Source organism: Xiphophorus couchianus, chromosome 3 (genome assembly GCF_001444195.1).
Source record: "Xiphophorus couchianus chromosome 3, X_couchianus-1.0, whole genome shotgun sequence".
Taxonomy (NCBI): domain Eukaryota; kingdom Metazoa; phylum Chordata; class Actinopteri; order Cyprinodontiformes; family Poeciliidae; genus Xiphophorus; species Xiphophorus couchianus.
Genome location: NC_040230.1, coordinates 2,131,794 through 2,149,447, shown reverse-complemented (window position 1 = coordinate 2,149,447; position 17,654 = coordinate 2,131,794). Strand labels below are relative to the sequence as shown.

General features: G+C 41.0%; 2 protein-coding genes across 3 annotated transcripts in view; one reads left to right on the top strand and one right to left on the bottom strand.

The window, feature by feature from the left end:
* LOC114142322 (lamin-A-like) overlaps positions 1-9,989 on the top strand; it is a 39,585-nt gene extending 29,596 nt beyond the window's left edge. For both annotated transcript variants that reach the window (XM_028013548.1, XM_028013547.1), the window contains exons 4-13: positions 284-409; positions 1,078-1,248; positions 1,868-1,993; positions 2,956-3,176; positions 3,766-4,084; positions 4,166-4,273; positions 4,950-5,069; positions 5,148-5,207; positions 6,254-6,403; positions 7,654-9,989. In XM_028013548.1, coding sequence (XP_027869349.1) covers positions 284-409; positions 1,078-1,248; positions 1,868-1,993; positions 2,956-3,176; positions 3,766-4,084; positions 4,166-4,273; positions 4,950-5,069; positions 5,148-5,207; positions 6,254-6,403; positions 7,654-7,689 — 1,437 coding nt within the window. In that variant the 3' untranslated portion in view covers positions 7,690-9,989. The remainder of the gene's footprint in view (positions 1-283; positions 410-1,077; positions 1,249-1,867; positions 1,994-2,955; positions 3,177-3,765; positions 4,085-4,165; positions 4,274-4,949; positions 5,070-5,147; positions 5,208-6,253; positions 6,404-7,653) is intronic.
* Positions 9,990-10,024: 35 nt separating this feature from the next.
* pear1 (platelet endothelial aggregation receptor 1) overlaps positions 10,025-17,654 on the bottom strand; it is a 64,314-nt gene continuing 56,684 nt past the window's right edge. The window contains exons 14-20 of the mRNA XM_028013546.1: positions 17,289-17,441; positions 16,997-17,215; positions 16,203-16,312; positions 16,001-16,127; positions 14,770-14,832; positions 13,674-13,868; positions 10,025-13,343 (exon numbers count right to left, since the gene is read on the bottom strand). Of these exons, the coding sequence (XP_027869347.1) occupies positions 13,192-13,343; positions 13,674-13,868; positions 14,770-14,832; positions 16,001-16,127; positions 16,203-16,312; positions 16,997-17,215; positions 17,289-17,441 (1,019 nt within the window). The 3' untranslated portion in view covers positions 10,025-13,191. The remainder of the gene's footprint in view (positions 13,344-13,673; positions 13,869-14,769; positions 14,833-16,000; positions 16,128-16,202; positions 16,313-16,996; positions 17,216-17,288; positions 17,442-17,654) is intronic.

Sequence of the window (17,654 nt, the reverse complement as noted above, 5' to 3'; positions counted from 1 at the left end):
GGAGCGGAGAGCGATGTTGCCGCTCAGGTTTTCCACCTGCCTGAAGCCGCGTCGCTCCTTCTGAGTTATCGCTGCATGCAGAAAATAATTACCTATAATTGCTCTGCAGCTGATTATGAATGAGGCAGCTGCTTTCTGCTAGTTTTATCAATGAATATCAGCTCAAAGCTCGACGTTGTGGCTGCGCTTCACCTATTGTCCAAACCTAGGAACTGCACCTTTCTGTCCAGTGTGTTTTTTGTTTTTTCTGTGTTTTTAGCTTTTTTTCTGTCTTCTCTCCCAGCTGGACGGCAGCTTTGCCGATACGAAGAAGCAGCTGCAGGACGAGATGCTGCGGCGGGTGGATGCAGAGAACCGCCTGCAGACCCTGAAGGAGGAGCTGGAGTTCCAGAAGAACATCTACGCCGAGGTTGGTGCTCCTCGTCTCCTGTTTTTCTGCAGGCAGTTTGTTCGCTTCCAAACAGCGACCGCTGGTTCTGCATCTCCTCCTCCAGATTTGCTCCCATGATGCATTTTTCACCTTCACTTCTACTGAACAGGATTAGAAATGGGGGATTAAAAACTGACTTGGAATAATAAATTTCATCTCAAACTTCAGATTTTTTTTCTCAGAAATTCTGACTTTGATCAGAGTTTGTAGCTTAAATACTGAATTATGACTTTTTTCCTTAGAATTTGGACTTTAATCTCAAAATTCTGACTTTTTTTCTGAATTCAGAGTCTAAATTTAGAAAAATTAAAAATTCAGTGAAAAATTTATTCTTTCTTAAAAAATCATGTTCCGTTTTGATTTCACCTAAAAACCTGCTGCTGTGACTCGCCTTTTCTTCCTGTAATTATGTTTTAATCTTTCGGTCTTGTTTTGGTTTTAGCCTGTGAAAAGTGAATAAAAATTATGTTTAAATGTGATGATGATCTGCTTATGGATTTTTCTGCTGGAGCTCCTGAGAAGTAATTTCTTCACAGCAGCTGACTGATCAATCAAATTAAATTCACTGAGGCCTCAGTTTATTGTTATTTAAGTGCAGATGAGTTGGGTTTTCTCAGCGTCTCTGAATGTTTTGGGGTTCTTTGCAGGAGCTGCGTGAGTCGAAGCGTCGACACGAGTCTCGCATCGTGGAGATCGACAGCGGCAGGCAGCAGGAGTTTGAGAGCAAGCTGGCCGACGCGCTGGTCGAGCTGAGGACGCAGCACGAGGACCAGGTCCACCTCTACAAGGAGGAGCTGGAGAAGACCTACCACTCCAAGGTGGGAGGGCGGCGCCGGCGCCACCTGCAGGCTGCGCCGTGTCTCATTTAACACAGATTCATCACTTAGGTCCAGGAGATTAAACTCGTTTTGATTTCAGGCGACGACAGGATCGTTGATGTCCTCAAACGGCAGAATGTCTTGATAAAACTACAATTTAACAAACTTTAATTGGTACTTCTTAAATGCAACAACTTTTAACATTTTTCACATTCATTTAATTTGGTTCTTTACAAATGAATATGAAATATTTAAGCACACATCTGTTAAAGTTCAGGGACACTAGAGGGCCTCATAAATGGTGTTTCCTTTTAGTGAATTTATTTTCAAAATGTCAAATGGAAACGTCTCCTCTGTTAAGAGATGATTTCATGTCTTTTAATGACTTATCGCGTGAACAAACTTATTCACTTGTGATTTTAATTTAATTTCTTATTTAATGGAAACGGCGCAGTTATAAAGCTGTTTTTTTTTTTACATCAACAAGGATTTCCACTCATTTGTAATAGAAATGCAGCTACTGAAAGATAATTCACAGTGAATTAAAAACCTCCAAACTGAGGGCTTTTTAAGTGAGAAGATGTTTGTGTTCTGATGTTTGTCCGTCTCCGTGCTGCAGCTGGAAAACGCCCGCCAGTCGGCAAACAGACACAACCACCTGGTGGGCGAGGCTCACGAGGAGCTGCAGCAGACCCGGGTCCGTCTGGAGGGCATGACGGTCCAGCTGACCCAGCTGCAGAAACAGGTACCGCTTCCTCACGCTGCGTCGGGTCGGAGAGCCCGCCAGGACTCACCCAGACAACCGTCACTTCCCACTTAATTCATTATTAAAAACCACGTTGTTACTGAGTTGAAACGCGCACATTAACCACTACGCTGCAAAAACACAAAATATTAGCAGGTAAGTTTTGTATATTTTCTAGTGAAATGTCTTAGCTTTGTCTCATTCAAGTGTAGTTGGTCAGAAAAGCCTTTGAGTAAAATATAAGAGCTTATTTGAAGTAAAGTTTTAGTTCCAATGGCAGATTATTTCACTAATGGCATGGGAACAATTCTTGTAAGTGAAATAATCTTCCAGTTTTAAAGTAAAGAATTACTGACTTAAAATAAACTCCTTTTTCTTGCTGAAAACTTATTGCTAAGTTAGTTTAGTCACTAAGATATTTGCACTAAGAATTAGACAAAATTACTTGAGATTTTGTTTTTTTTGCAGTGTAGTGACGCCGTTACTATGAATCGATTTATAGCCACAGAAAAAAACTCTTCTGATGTGAAATGAGCTGGAATCTGTCACAAAAATGTTTGCAGCTCCCTCATTTTGTTTTCCTGATTTCTATAAAATGTCTGAAATTAAAGTGGAGAAAAGTGCTGATATTTTGATTTGTATAAAATGTGTATTCTTCCCTGATATGAAATCTATAAACAGTTTAGTTTCTGTCAAGACGTTGGAGGAGATTAAATTAAATTCTTTCTTTATTTGTCAGTTAATTTTACATACCAGCCGCTGCAGGAGACGTAGTTTAAATACTTCATGATGTATTTTATCCCATTTGATGATTGTTATATCTGGTGAAAAACAACTCGATTCCCTGACGAAAATCGGTGCAGAACGATCATGTGACTCACGATGAGTCATGTGACTCCTCGGGTCCGGTAATGGGACGTCGGCGATGCGTTTCCTCTGACCGACTCTCGTGTCTCTGGCAGCTGGCGGCCAGTGAGGCCAGAGTCCGGGAGCTGGAGGAGTCCATGGCGCGGGAGCGCGACATGATGCGGCGCCGCATGGAGGACAAGGACCGCGACATGGCCGAGATCCGGGCCCGGATGCAGCAGCAGCTGGACGAGTACCAGGAGCTGCTGGACATCAAGCTGGCCCTGGATATGGAGATCAGCGCGTACAGGAAGCTGCTGGAGGGAGAGGAGGAGAGGTGAGCTGAAGGTCGACCAAACATGGACGTGTTTGTAAGGAGGAGACGGGGGAAGACGAGCTCTAAACTGAGGCATGGATTCAGTTTTCTGCAGTTTATGGCGAACAGTACAGTAATAGCAGTGGATTTTCCAGACATGGTGCCATTTTGTAGCATAATCAAATAACTCTTGCCTTTAGTTGTATCAAGAATGACTTAAAAGAAATTTTACTTCCTGGTTTAATGTCTAGAAATTGGGCCTCTGTCTCTTTAAAAACTCCTAATTTTTTGCTCAGTGCTTTAGCTAACTTTGAAATCGTTTAGCGTACTTGGCTACTCTGAGTCTGTCACCCACTGCTACCCGTTAGCCACTGATTAGCGATGCACATTTTGGTACACTTCTGCTGCTCTGCTAATGGCATAGCTAAATTTTAGCATAGCATTTTGCTAACTTTGAAAATATTTAGCTTCCCTAAATCAATTTTTCCAGATAAATTCCAGATGAATTTGCTCAACAAGGCGAAGCCACAGTTTCCTTCGCTGTTCTGTAAACGATCAGTTAAAGACGCGGTCTCTAAGCTGCTTTTGTTTTACTCCCCCCCTCCACCAGGCTCCGCCTCTCCCCCAGCCCCTCCTCCACTAAGGTCACAGTGACCCGGTCCTCGGGGTCGGGCCACACCAGCCGCCTGCTCCTCTCCGCTGCCGCCTCCTCCTCTGCTGCGGCAGCCGCCGCCTCCAGCAGCCGCACTTCATCCAGCGCCAGCAAGAAGCGCCGCCTGAATGACAACGACAGCGAGACGTCCAGCATGGTGGGCGGCACCATCACCAAGACCCGCATCAGCCAGCAAGCCTCCGCCAGCGGACGCATCACCGTGGACGAGGTCGACCTGGAGGGCAAGTTCATCCGTCTGAGCAACAAGGCGGACGAGGTAACGAGTTGCTCGCAAACTTTACGGTCCCTGGAAATGACACCAAACTGACGAGACGATGAACATTTTTACGCCCTTCAGGATCAATCTCTGGCAAACTGGCAGCTGAAGAGGCAAGTCGGCAGCGGCGCTCCGATCGTCTACAAGTTCCCCAGCAAGTTCACTCTGAAGGCCGGATCCACCGTGACGGTGAGTCCAACGCCCGGGTTGGTTCTTTTTGGTTCTGTTAAAGGGGAAGTACTGTACAAAATGGAATAGATTTATTACCAGATACATTATACTATGAGCATATTGTAATTCTTGTGTGTTTCTCCAACTCAAAAATAGTGAAAGGTAAAACCAACATGTATTTAAGAATTATGTTAAGTTTTTTTTGAGCTTCATGTCATGTTATACTGTTTTTAAGTCAGAAACTGATTTCATTTATGTTTGAGAAATTCTTAAATCTCCATAGCGACCATTCATCTCTGCAAAATGCCTGAGTGAACCTAGCTCCGCCTTCAAGGCGCGGCTCCTCCCCCAGACTAGTCTGACTCCTTCAAACTAGCCAGCAGCAAATAGCAAACACCTGGTGGAGCTACTTCTCAGTGCAACGCTGGTAAAACCGATGTTAAAGGGTTAATAGAGGAGCCATCTTGTAATGAGTTTCTAAAAGAGCAGGAGCTTTTAAAGAGACAGAGGCCCAATTTTTCAAGGCGTTAAATTATAAACTCAAACATCTTTTAAGTCACGTTTGATACATATAGCGTTTTGAAGGTAACATAGTTACTCTGGTTATGCTATAAAATGGCACCATGTACCTGGAAAACACATGAAACTGGCCGTTTAAACCAAGCTGTGATTAAATGGGTCCCGAACTGTGCAGGTCTGGGCGGCATCTGGTGGTGGAACCCACAACCCGCCCACTGATCTGGTCTGGAAGAACCAGGCGTCCTGGGGCAGCGGCGACCTCCTGCAGACCACGCTCATCAGCGCCGCCGGAGAGGTCGGCCCAGATCCAACATTTTATTCATTTTCTGTTTGTTTCAAAAACTGAACCGTTTTCTCTTTGATCCTTCAACAGGAAATGGCCTCCAGGAAAGTGATGCGCACCCTGTTCCAGGATGAAGATGATGATGACATGGTAAACTCTTCCTCTCTAACAGTTGGCAGCCGTAAATCAACCAATAAATCAACAACAAAATATATCACAATAAACACGGAATCAATATCATTAAATAATACATCTTATAGAATATCCACTGACCTCTGATCCAGAACTGCACAGCATTCTGGGAGATGTAGGCAGAGGAGAGACTTTAGCTTTCAAGGCTAGCTAAGAGACTCTTGGATTAACCAACTCACTTGCACTTTCGTTGCCTAGCAACTTGCTCAGTCTCTGGTTTAGTAACTTGCACAGCAACAGTTTGCCTCATAACTGCTAAAAACCAGTTTGGAGTGAAAACTGGTTAAAACAGGAAAAATTGAGCCACCAGTTTGGTGATATTTCAGATATTTAAAACAAAAAACTGATCAATAATTATTGATATTGACTGATATGAAACACTTAAGTTTTCAGACTTAACTTAGTGTATGTTTTCTGTGCTGATTGAACAGGGTTAGTACTTATTGTATTGTTAATCATTTATCGTGATAAATTCTGATTTATCATTATGATAAAATCCAGTTAATTACATTTTAAAAAAGACTCTGTGTTGTCTGGATTGTTACTTTTACTATTTTTTCCATTGCTTGTTCAATGAAAAGCATCAATAAAATTGAAATATAATTAAATGCAGTTTAATGGATGCGGTTTAGTGATGTAACTCAGACTTATTTATATGATTGGAATGTTTTTCACGATCAATATTTGTTTGTGGGATAATAACTGCTGAGACACAGTCACTGCCATAAGTTCCTTAAAAAAAGTAGTGATAAACTTTAAACAATTCAGTTTTAAAAGAAAACAATTCTGATTCATTTTATTATGTGGAGAAATGTCGCTTATTCAACCGAAAGCAGAAAAACTATAAATTATCTAATAACCAAGCTGCAGTAGTTTAATATCGGAAAATATAAACATTGGTACAAAGAAAATATCTCTGAAGACGCTCGTTGGTCTTTTCATCCTGTTGAACTGCAACGTCTGAAAGGTAAATGATGATGTTTGTTGTTTGGCGCCCCCTGCAGGGAGCCCACAGCACCAGCGCAGAGAACGAGTACAACCTGCGCAGCCGCACGGTCATCTGCGACTCGTGTGGCCAGACGTCGGATCGCTCCGGCGGGTTGGACGGCCTCATAGGACAATCCTCCTTCTTGGGAACCAACGATCCCAGACAGGTACCGCCCAGTTCTACTGGTCAACTTACCAGCACAACCAGAACTGGTTTTAATAAACCAGCGAAAAGCAGAAGCACTCAGTCACTGCAGAATTAGTTTTTTAACAAAATCAAAGTAAATATTTAAATAATGCAACAATGTTCCCCGCTCCATTTAAACCCATTAACTGATAAAATCTTCATTTATGTAAGTTTGTGTTTTTATTTTAGCTTCTGTCTGTAAAACATCTGAGGGAAATCTAACAGAATCACAGCAAAAACAAAATCTTAGAGTATTTTCCTTTTGCTTCTATAGCAAATATCTTAATACACTTGAAATAAGACGAAACCAATTTAAAACTTTCAGCAAGATACAGGAGATGCTAGTAAGAAAATATTTCCTTAATAGGTCAAAATAAAGAAGGACTAATTAAACTGGCAGATTATTTCACATAACATGGGAAAAATATCTTCAGTGAAATAATCTACCAATAGAATTATCAATATTTCATCAATGTTTAAAGTTTTCAGCCAGATACAGGAGAGGCTTGTAAGTCATTAATAGTTTAATATTATGTCACTTATAACAACATATAGCAATAAGTGAAATAATAGAACTAGTACTTTTCCATCAGCATTAAACATTTATTGACTTAAATGTCCATATCTTCATGAAAAGTTACTTCAAGGTTAGTTTTGTCTTATTTCCAGTGGACTCAGACATTTGCACTAGAAAGTAACAGAAATGGTTGGTAAGATTTAGTGTTTTTGTTTTGCTGCTGCAGCTTCTCTTTATCTTTTCACAATAAATACAATTCTGGTGCAAAAAAATCATATTTTCTCTGATCGGTTTAAAAATTGAAGCTGAAGCTTGATGTTAATGATCTAGTTGATTGAAGCTAAACGACTCGACGTCTTTCTGTGTGTTGCCGACACTCTGACCCCTCCCTGAGGGAAAGGCTCTGGGCCGTTTCTGGTTGAAATATTCAGAGTTTTACCCTGATAGACACAATGAAACATAATGAACCCAAATGAAGCAACACTTTGTTAGTCATGTAAAATTGAACATTATTAAACTGAAAGTACTAAAACATTTATTTACACAAAACTGCCAAAAGCCTATAACCTTTTTCTGATTATTCACGGTCAAAGAAAAACTCTGTTTCAGAAAAGTCCTGTAAGAAAAAACGTTAAACACATTGTTAAAATATAAGCATCACGTTTCAGGAGGAAACGCATTTATTTACATTTTTTTGTCATTTTCCCCTTTAGGGTGGCATGAAGCCGGAGAACTGCTCCGTCATGTAAAAACCAAAGAGCACCTCATCTGAACGCACCACAGAGCAGGATCCTTTTGTACCATCAGGATCTTTTTTTATTTTTTTATACGATAATTTGTTCCCTTTTTTTGTATCCAGATTAATGTGCAGGTTGGACCTGCTTCATGGATTTGGGCTTTGGGCTCAGGATGTTCAGATTTCCTCATGTTGAATTCATTTTTTCCTGCATGTCTTGTTTTGGCCTCCGCTCTGTCTGCACGCTCCACTCCGCTCCGGCCCAGTCCGCTCCAGTCCGGGCTTTCACTGCCGCCGCTGAACACACACAGCTGGCGAACAAACCCCAGAGCTTTAATAATCATTCTGTTTGAAGACTTTTGTTTACACTTTGTTTGCTGGAATGGCATCATTTCTGTGTGTATATGCAACAGGAAAAATCCTCCAAAGAAAAAGACTGTTGGCTCAGGTTTTTAAACTAACATCTTGTATATTTGCTTTAGGCGACGTAGTCGTGCTACTGTGGTGCGTAGAAATTATGAAATTAAGCTTGCTTGCACAGATAAAGTTCAGCTTCTAGTTTAGAGCATCTTTAGAACATGGCTTGGTTTAACTCTGATGTTTTGCTTTATTTTACTTCCTTTTTCCTCTTTCTAAGCACAGTGTGATTCAGCTGGTCCACAAGCGCTGATCAGGCAGTAGCAGGAGCATCAGATAGTCCAGACAGGGAGTGAAGGTCAGGAAATGAAGGAAATCCTGCAGTAGTGCAGCTTAAAGGAGGCTGGCTGGTGGCATCTTGCTGATGTTTATCAGTTTTCCTTCCAACAAAAACCCAACGTTATTGTGAAATCTTTGCGCTCCACGTTACAACAATTGACCTGCATTCAAACCCACAACGTGACCCGATCAAACTCCACTTAAAGCTGCAGTACGTAACTTTCACTAAAATATGTTCTTTCCATATTTAATAAAAATATCGCCACATCGTTACAGTTTAATATGAGACAAATAATCTGTAAAAAAAAAAAATCTAGTTCTTGCCAGTGGTGCCAACACTCTGAAGAAATTCACCACTTCTGGTCAAAACCAACCAATCAGAGCCAGGTGGCGGGTCTTGTCGCTGTCAATCATCCTCATGTACGCTGCTCAATGTGCGAATGGTGTGGAAACAATTCACTTTTAACACAGAAACTGTTTTTCCGCTAACTAGCTTTAGCATTCTTTGCGGGCTAAGTTGTGGTGAACTGAGTGATTGACAGCGCTAAGTCCCACCTCCTGGCTGTGATTGGCTGGTTTTAACTGAGTTTCTGCAGGTAGCACTGGGAGAAAGCAGAAGAGCTCTATTTTTTTTTCCACAGATTTGTCTTTTATCGTCTCAACAATGTAGAAAAAAAAAAACAAACAACTTTAAAAAAAACAACTTTTTTTATAAAAGTTGCATACTGCAGCTTTAAGCCACTGTCTGACTGTCTGATGCTCCAGAAACTGCCGGGTGCGACTTTTCAACATGCCACGTCCCTTTAGATCCAGTCCTTCCCATCGCTGGGCTGCATGTAAACCCAGTGAAACCTGTTCTGGATGTTTACTTTCCAGTGACTCTAATCTGAGAATATTAATTTCCTTGGATTTATTTGAATAAAGCGAACAGGAAGCTGCTGGAGGCTGCAGTTAAATTTGCCTTCAGAGAAAAGAAACTTTCTCTGCTCACATGATTCTCCGGTCTTGTGACGGTCAGCCTTCCTCCTCCTCATCCTCGGTTTGTGTCGCTCTGTAAAATTGGTCACAAGGGCTTCTTTCTTTCTTTTTTCTTTTTTCCAGTTGAACTCTGCATCTTTAGAAATATTTTTGGGATTTTGGACTTTATGCGCTGCTTTTAGAGGTCTGCAGCATGTATGCAAAGCAGGTAGATTTGTACTGTAGTTTGGCAGCTTTATGCATTTATACTCCATGTTAAAGTTTATCAGCACAGAAAATACTTGATGGATTTGTTTTTTGTCTGATTTGTCATTCAGGCCAAAAATATATTTTTATTTTTAAAACCCTAAAGTGCCTCAGCAACCTCCTAAAAACACCCCATGACCTCCATTTGAAAGAACAAAGATTTAGTTTTGACCATGTTTTTACGTTCAGATAATTTATATAGAGAAGTTATAATTTTTCTCAGACGAGATGTTCGTCCCATTTAAGTGTCTCAAATTTTACCCAAATCTGTTGATGTCAAAGTTTTTCCTCCCTTTAAAGTGGTATAATAATTAGAAACAAAACGCCATGCTTTGACTTGTTGTAATTGTATTTTTTTCTAAAATGAAGCCGAATAAAAGCTATTTTTCCCACCGTTTTCTTTTCCTCCAATTTATCACAACAGCTGAAAAAGTGCGAACAATTTTATTTGCATCATGCAAACACATATATGTACCCACAGTTGCATTCAGAAATACAAGATTACATGTTTAAAAATATTTACAACACAAAATACGTTCAGGTGGAATCGGAGAAATAGTTTTTAACTGAAGACATAAGATCTGCTCTATGGAAAACTTTATGCCAAATAATGAATATTCACAAACTTTTGGCGCCCCCTGGTGGTCACATCTCCATGATCACTGCAGAAAGGCAGGCACTTTATTTCTAATGTCATTACTTCAAAATGCAACACTGACAAAAATAATTTCTTAAACTGCACTGCAAAAACATAGAATCTTCAGTATTTTGGTTCCAGATTGTCACATGAAATAAAATTAACTTTAAATTTTCAGCTGCATACAGGAACTTATTTTAAGGCAATTTTTCAAAAATAAATTACTAATTCCACTGGCATTTTTTCACTCAACACATTTTTCCCATTTTAAGTGAAACTAATATTTTTGCATCTATATTGACGAATTGTGGACTTGAAATGAGCCTATCTGGCTGATAAGTTACTATTTGTCTTAATTCAAGTGTACTAAGTTATTTGCAGTAGAAACTAAACATAAATTAACATTTTGTTTTTGCAGTGTGACTATAGAGAGATTTTTGTAATGATGGAAATCAATAGTTATAATTATATAATGCAGTCAAATGTATTTTGTTGCTAATTTGACATTCAGGACTTTTTTTTGTTTTTTTGTAATGAATAAAATTTGAAACCGGCATTTAAAGTGTTAAAATCCTGAAGAGGTTTGACTGCTCTGAGAATGTTAAGTCATTTATGAAAGAAAACGGAGGAAAGTCAGTTTTTGTATGTTTCTCCCAATCGTTTAAGTCAGTAAAATATTTGAACTCTTTTACAAAAACAGTTTATTTAACCAAAGACGGCAGGTAACAGACCTGCTCTGTAATATTCATCAGTTATGAACCTGAAGGAAGTTAATTTGTTGAAAAATGACATTAAACATCTAATGGATGCAGGAGAAGCTCCAGGCTCTAATCTGTGACCTTTACAGCTGCAGGTTGAGAAAATGTCTTGCAATTCCAAAACGCTCCACCATTAAACATTTAATGAAACTATTTTCACTTGACACTAAGTGACTCTATCTCCATTCAGAAAGAGTCCAGCTGGAAACTTGTGCATCTAATTAGCAGATTGCTGAAGTGTTTATCGTTTATTTCTGTTTGCATTACAACAGTAATGACAACTGTGCAGCTGGAGGAAAGTTTCTGGATCCTCAAGAGGTTCAAGTTGAGCATCTGAGCTGCAGAGAATCCTCTGGAAGCTGCTGTAGAGTCATTCATGTTGCCACCAGTGCAGAGCTTGCTCAGCATTTGCAGCAGATCTGCAGACAGACGGGTGAAAACTTCTGTTTCTGGTCCGTTAAGGACAGAAGAGATTCTGCAAATGAGCTGTATAGGGTAGAGAAGTTGATGTCTGCAATCCAATGCTTGGTTCTTCTCAGAAGACGTTCTCCCAAGATTGAGTTGGATCAAAAGTTAAAGGTAGAGCAACTTTTTAAAAAATAAAATAAAATCCATCAAGAGTTTGGCGATTATCCAGCATGATGAATGGCGTCACAAAGCTCATAACTCAAACATTAACATGTTGACTCGAGCTCAGAAAGTCTGAATTACATTGAGGAGCTGCGGTTTATTCTCCAAAAAGGTTTGAGAAACCAAAACCAACAAACTGGGATCAGCTTCCAGCTGACAGTCTGCTAGACTCGGTTCGATTGGAAACCAAAATTCAAACATTTGGTACATTTTCAGTGGTTCACTTTCATACTGCATTGAGTCAATTTGAAAAACCTGTTCCCCTCCTCGCCTGCGGGGGCGCTGCAGCAAGAACCATTGAAGGAAACAACATGAAAACCTCTGAAGAAAAAATTGAACTCAACTTTCTTCTCCATGAAATGAAAACAAACATGGAGGCATCAGATTTCAGCGGTTAGCATTTCTCTCTTGTCTTTGGGAAAAGACCATGAAGCATTTCTCCTGCTAACGCTGGGCTATCGCATTTGGTTTTGTTGTATTTACCCATAATGCCCTGTTTTCATCAGCCCTGTTTAGTTTGCCTTGAAAGTTCGGTTTGTTTAGGGAGGTGTGAGTCTGTAATGAACTCTAATGTCCATGTTGAATTGAATTCTGGTGCAGTTCAGATGTGTATGTGAATGACAAGCGGACAGGAAGTGAACTGCAGCGCAGGGGATTCTGGGTAAATACAACCATAACAAACGAGGGTCTAGCTAGCATAGTCTCTGTTTATGTTTGTGAGGAGGGGTCAGGTTTTTTAAACAGTGCAGTGTGAAAACGAAAAGCAGCTGAAAATGTAACAAATGTTGCAAATTCTGTTACCAAAAGGAGTAAAATCTGTTGGGTGTGAAAATACCCTCACTGAGCTTTGACTGTTAAAATTAATCTTTAAAGGTTCCAGTATATAACTTATACAAAAAATATATATATATTTTTATATTTATTGAAACTGTCGCTATGTTGTGACACCATGGTGTGAGACAATGAAACCGAACAGACTGAGCTCCTCTGCCTTCAGATTATCTGTCTCATATCAAACTCTTATGACATGGTGACAGTTTTAACAAATACGTAAAATAAAATATTTTTATATCTGTTACATACTCCAGCTTTAAATACTGCATGACAGGAAATAACCATGATTTGTAAATCTGGAGAGCTGTTTGTTTATTTACAATGTTCCTTGTGGTGATACTATATTTACTTCCATATGTACAGAGTTTCCATCCACATTCTGGGCCCAATATTCCTGGAGATTGACGCTTTTCTTTGGCTTCCATGACATATTCAGAAACTTTAGAGTTTGTGAGAAGCTGCCGGCTGCATTTTTTTACATTTTTTAATGTTTTCCACTTTAATGAAGTCAGAAAAGAAAAATGAAAGCTGAAATCACGTCGCAGTGAAGCTCCTCTGATGTCACCAGCTTTCCTGGTTCTTCAGTCCTGGTGGCAGCAGTACCATCTGATGGCCACAGGGGGGCAGTGCTGCCCTCAAACAGGACCTTACTGAGTTTATAGGTGAAGAACAAACAGTCTGCTCTTCTCCATCGGCCCAAAGGGAGGAGGGTGAACCCGCGGCGCCTCTGCGGCTCTCACTGCAGCGTTCTGCGCGGGGCGGGCCGGGGGGAGGGCGGCCGGCGCACCGGAGGCAGGTCGTAGTGTCCCGGGATGTGGCTGTTCACAGGGAGGTCATAGTGGCTCTGGGGGTCGTCATGAGGGGCGTGACCCAGGGAGCTCTGCCGCTCTGATACAACAGCAGGAGGAGAGGTTTATTAAATCAGAAAACCTAAACAATAAAACATTTCTGACTTTGAAACTTTTCTAGAAAATTTCTACATTCTAATCTCAACATTTCTGAGTTTTTTTCAAGAAAAGTTGCCTTTACAAACTCTGAAATATGCTTTTTCTGGAGAATTTCTTAGACTGGTATCTCTTTTGAAACTCAGGAATTTAAAGATTTTTCTGAATGTTTGAGGTTAATCTCAAAATTTTGAGTTTTTTCTACAAATGTTTTAACTTTTGAAACTCCTGAATGTTCTTGTTTTTTGTGGGAACTTCTTGAGATGGACCTCACCTCTGCGCAGCGTGGCCATGCTGAACGGCGGCGGGCTGATCTCGGTGTACGCTCGCTCCCGCGGCACGGCCGCCTTCATCTCCATGTAGCTGCTCTCCGGGGTGCAGAACGGCGGGCCGGGCAGGTCCTTGATGGTGGCGTACGGGTTCTCGCTGTTCAGAGAGCTGCTGCTCGCCGCCACCAAATCCTTCAGCTCTGCTCACATCGGGACGAAGGAAGGTCAGCGGTTAGGAGGTTAAACACCCTGCAGACCGGCCGCCAAAGACCCGTCCACTTTAACCGCTCCGGTCATTAAATGCTCTTAATGAGCCGAGCAGGAAGGTTTATTTATAAAGCACCATTTAAACACAAAATCAGAGAAAAAAACTGTAAAACAACAAAAAATCACATTTTGAAACATGTCATTATGTTATTCCCTCACCAACATGAATGCTGCCTTGATTCTCTCATGCATGTTTGAGAAATTATTTAATCTCCATGGCAACCATTCTTTTGGAAATTTCTGGGTTTTAAAATAAGACTATCTGTCAAAAAAAATTCTTCAATATTCAAATTAATCTCAGAAATTTTCAAGGAAAAACTTGGAATTTTGTGAACTTGAAAAGTTGAAAATCTTCTAGAAAGAAATCTGAAATTTTGAGATTAATCTCAGAAAAAATGTCTTGAGACTTAAAAGTTGAAGATTTTCAACTTTTTGAATTTCCAAATTTTCTTTCTAGGAAATTTCCCAGATTAATTTGAAAATTTCAGAGTTTTTTCTGATGAAAATGTATTGTGTTTTATCTCTCTGCAGAGGCCAAACAGCCGCAGGTTAATTATGGATTCATCAAGCAAAAAACAATCCTGAGCATCAGAACATCTAACAGAGTTAAAGTCCGAAATACAAAGAAATGCAGAATATCAATACAGAATAAAGCGAAGCAGGAACTGTTGAGTTAGTCCATCCAGGCTTAAAAAGATAAATAAACGTGTTTAGTGTAGTTATATGTTCCTCTTTATGTTTTTTGACACGTCTTATCTGGCTCTCATAAAGCGGTAATGACTGAGGCTGCAGGCAGCAGGAGAGGGAAGCAGAGAAAGTGCGATGATAAACTACCTTTGTTGTAATATTTTCCAAGGCTGGCGCTGTAGCTGTAGCTCCGGTCGATGCCAAACGCTCCTGTAAGCCGTAACAGAAACACTTTCATTCAGTCGATCTGTGTCAGGCTAATAAAAAGCAGAGAGGCTGTTAAAATTAACAGCAGGTGGGTGGATTCTGCTGCCAGTCAGCTTTTATGAAGTTCTGGGTGTTTATGGCCTGATATCAGGTCTAGATTAGGAAATATGTGGCTGGTGATAAAGTGGAGTAAGAGGGAAAACCTCAGACAGATTAAGGATAAACGTTTTTGCTTCCAATCAGAGTGAGAAGCAACAATCAGACAAAAAGTGAAGGTGTAATAAATCAGACAGGAAGGATCATATGGCTGAACACGCATCACGACATAAACATTTCATATCAGTCAATACCGATAATTACTGATTAGTGTTTTAAATATCTGAAATATTGCTAAACTGATAGTGTAATCTTTTCGGTTTTATCCAGTTTTCATTGTGTAATGTTTTTTATTTTTAAGCAGTTAGGAGGCAGAGTGGTGAAACCTGAAACTGCTGCTGCGCAAGTTACTCAACAACTTGTTGCTAGGTAACCAAAGAGCGAGAGAGTTGCTAGGTAACCAAGAGTGAGTCAGTTAGTTGATTCCACCAACCTAGCTTAGCTTAGCTAGCCGTGAGAGGGTGAGCGACCTGGGGGGAGTTCAACTCCCCCACCTTCTTCAAATATAACAAAACTGGTGTCAAACTTTTCATTTGTGCCGCCATCATTTAAAGATATTAATAAATGTTTCCAGAGGTCATGAAAGGTCAACCAGCCCCCCCACATTAACCAAATCAGACAAAGTTGCTGTCAATCAACTGGACTACGTTTCTGTTGGTTGGTGCAGCAAAAAAAAGAAGAAAAAATGCTGCTTTTGCTTTGAAGATATTAATAAAAGTTTAAAGGTCAAAAGGACAACCAGCCCCCTCACATATCTAACAAAATTGGTGTCAAATACTTGTGATGCGTTTGTGCAGCAAAAAATACATGAGGTGCTTTTGCTTTGAAGATATTATAGATGACCTCTGATGACCTCTGGAATCTTTATATATATATAAAATGTATCTGAATCAGGTTGGGGACCAACTTCACTCAGGCGGTTGACCTGCTAAAGCTTTTCCTCTGCCTACATCTCCCAGAATGCAGTGCGGTTCGGGATCGGAGTGCAGTGAAGTTTTCTCTGAGCTGGACGGACCTGAACCTTTGCGGGCCTCGTGATGCTTCCAGTCTGCAGGCAGAGTGGCGTTGGTCTCGACCCCGAACAGGCCACGCCGCTCCCTGGCCGCGTTCTTCACGCTGCAGAACAGCTGGTTGTTGGTGTTCTGTGGGACACAAACAGGAACCGATCAGAACCCTGAGAGGCGTCCAGCAGGGGGCGAGAGCGAACGGCACGCCACCTTGATGACGCGGTCGTGGTTGTTGGGGACGTGCGGCAGCGGCGGCCGGTTCTGGCTCAGCGTGTGGTAGCTGGGGTTGGAGTAGTAATGATGGTAGCTGTGGGGAACATCTGCAGGAAAAACAAACATGGCGTCAATCTGCGGTTTTTCAATCAGAACAGACCCTGAACGGTACGGCAGCCTATCAGGGCCAATAAAGACAGAAACAAAGTGCAAATTACTGCCACAAAACACAAAACTTGAGAGTAATCTCAAACATTTTCTAGAAATGTTCAACTTTTTTCATTTTTTTCTAAAAAATGTTTAAACTTATTTTTAAATTTTCAGATTTTTTTCTAGCAAGTTTTCAACTTTTCAAACTTAAAAATTTCAGAGGTTTTTCTAGAAAATTTCTGAAGCTAATCTCAAAATGTTTGTGTTTTTCTTGCAAATTTTCAACTTTGGCAGCTCAGAAGTGTCCTTGTGTTTTTAGAAAATTGTTGAGAGTATTCTCAAAATGATGGATTTTCAAAATCAATAATTTTAATGCTTTTTCTTGAAAATTTCTGAAATTAATCACAAAATATCCAAGTTTTTTTTTCTTGCTAATGTTTGACTTTTTGAGCTCAGAAATTTTAATGTTTCTTCTACAAAATTTCAGAGATTTTTCTCAAAATTTCTTAATTGTTTTAGGTGCATTTTGCATGACATTCCTCATTCTGATGTTTCATCTGAAGGGTCCAGAGGTAAATTTCAGCCCAGAATCTGTGGCCGGTCTAGGGAGGAGGTGAACTGTTTGCCGTTTCGGTTCAGACCTGGGACGGCGTATTCGGAGTTGACGGTGCGGCTGGTGGAGAAGGAGACGGTGGGCGTGTTGTTCTGCTTGTCCTTCTGCCGGCGCCGGTAGAGCAGCAGCAGAGCCAGCAGCATCACCACCAGCAGGACCAGCACCACGATGCCGCCGATGGCGCCCCACGACTCCCTCTCCCCCGGGGGCAGAGGGACCATGACGCTGCCCACCCGCTCAGACGAATCTGAAACACAGGAAGGAGAGCTGCAGCAAGTGGAGCGGCTGCCCGTCACGCTGCGGGTCGGAGCCGGACTCACTGTTCTGGCAGGCGGCGCCCCAGTAGCCCGGCCGGCACACACACTCCCCGGTTTTCCTCAGACACGTGTCGCTGTTGGGACAGCGGTCCGAGCAGGAGTAGTTGCAGTGGGGGCCCCACAGGCCCTCCGGACACGGATCGCTGCAGTGCGGCCCTGGGAGGCAAGTAAACCCACAGTTACTAAGCAGAAAACATAAAGCTGCTGTGTTCAACGTTTGCAAAAATATATTTTTTCCATATTTGTTAAAACTCACCATGTGGTGACTGGACCAATAACAAGTTTCATTGGATGATAAATTTTCCCAGAAGATTTTGCGATAAACAATAAAATTGTTGTTTTGGGACCTTTTCAAGTAATACGATGATG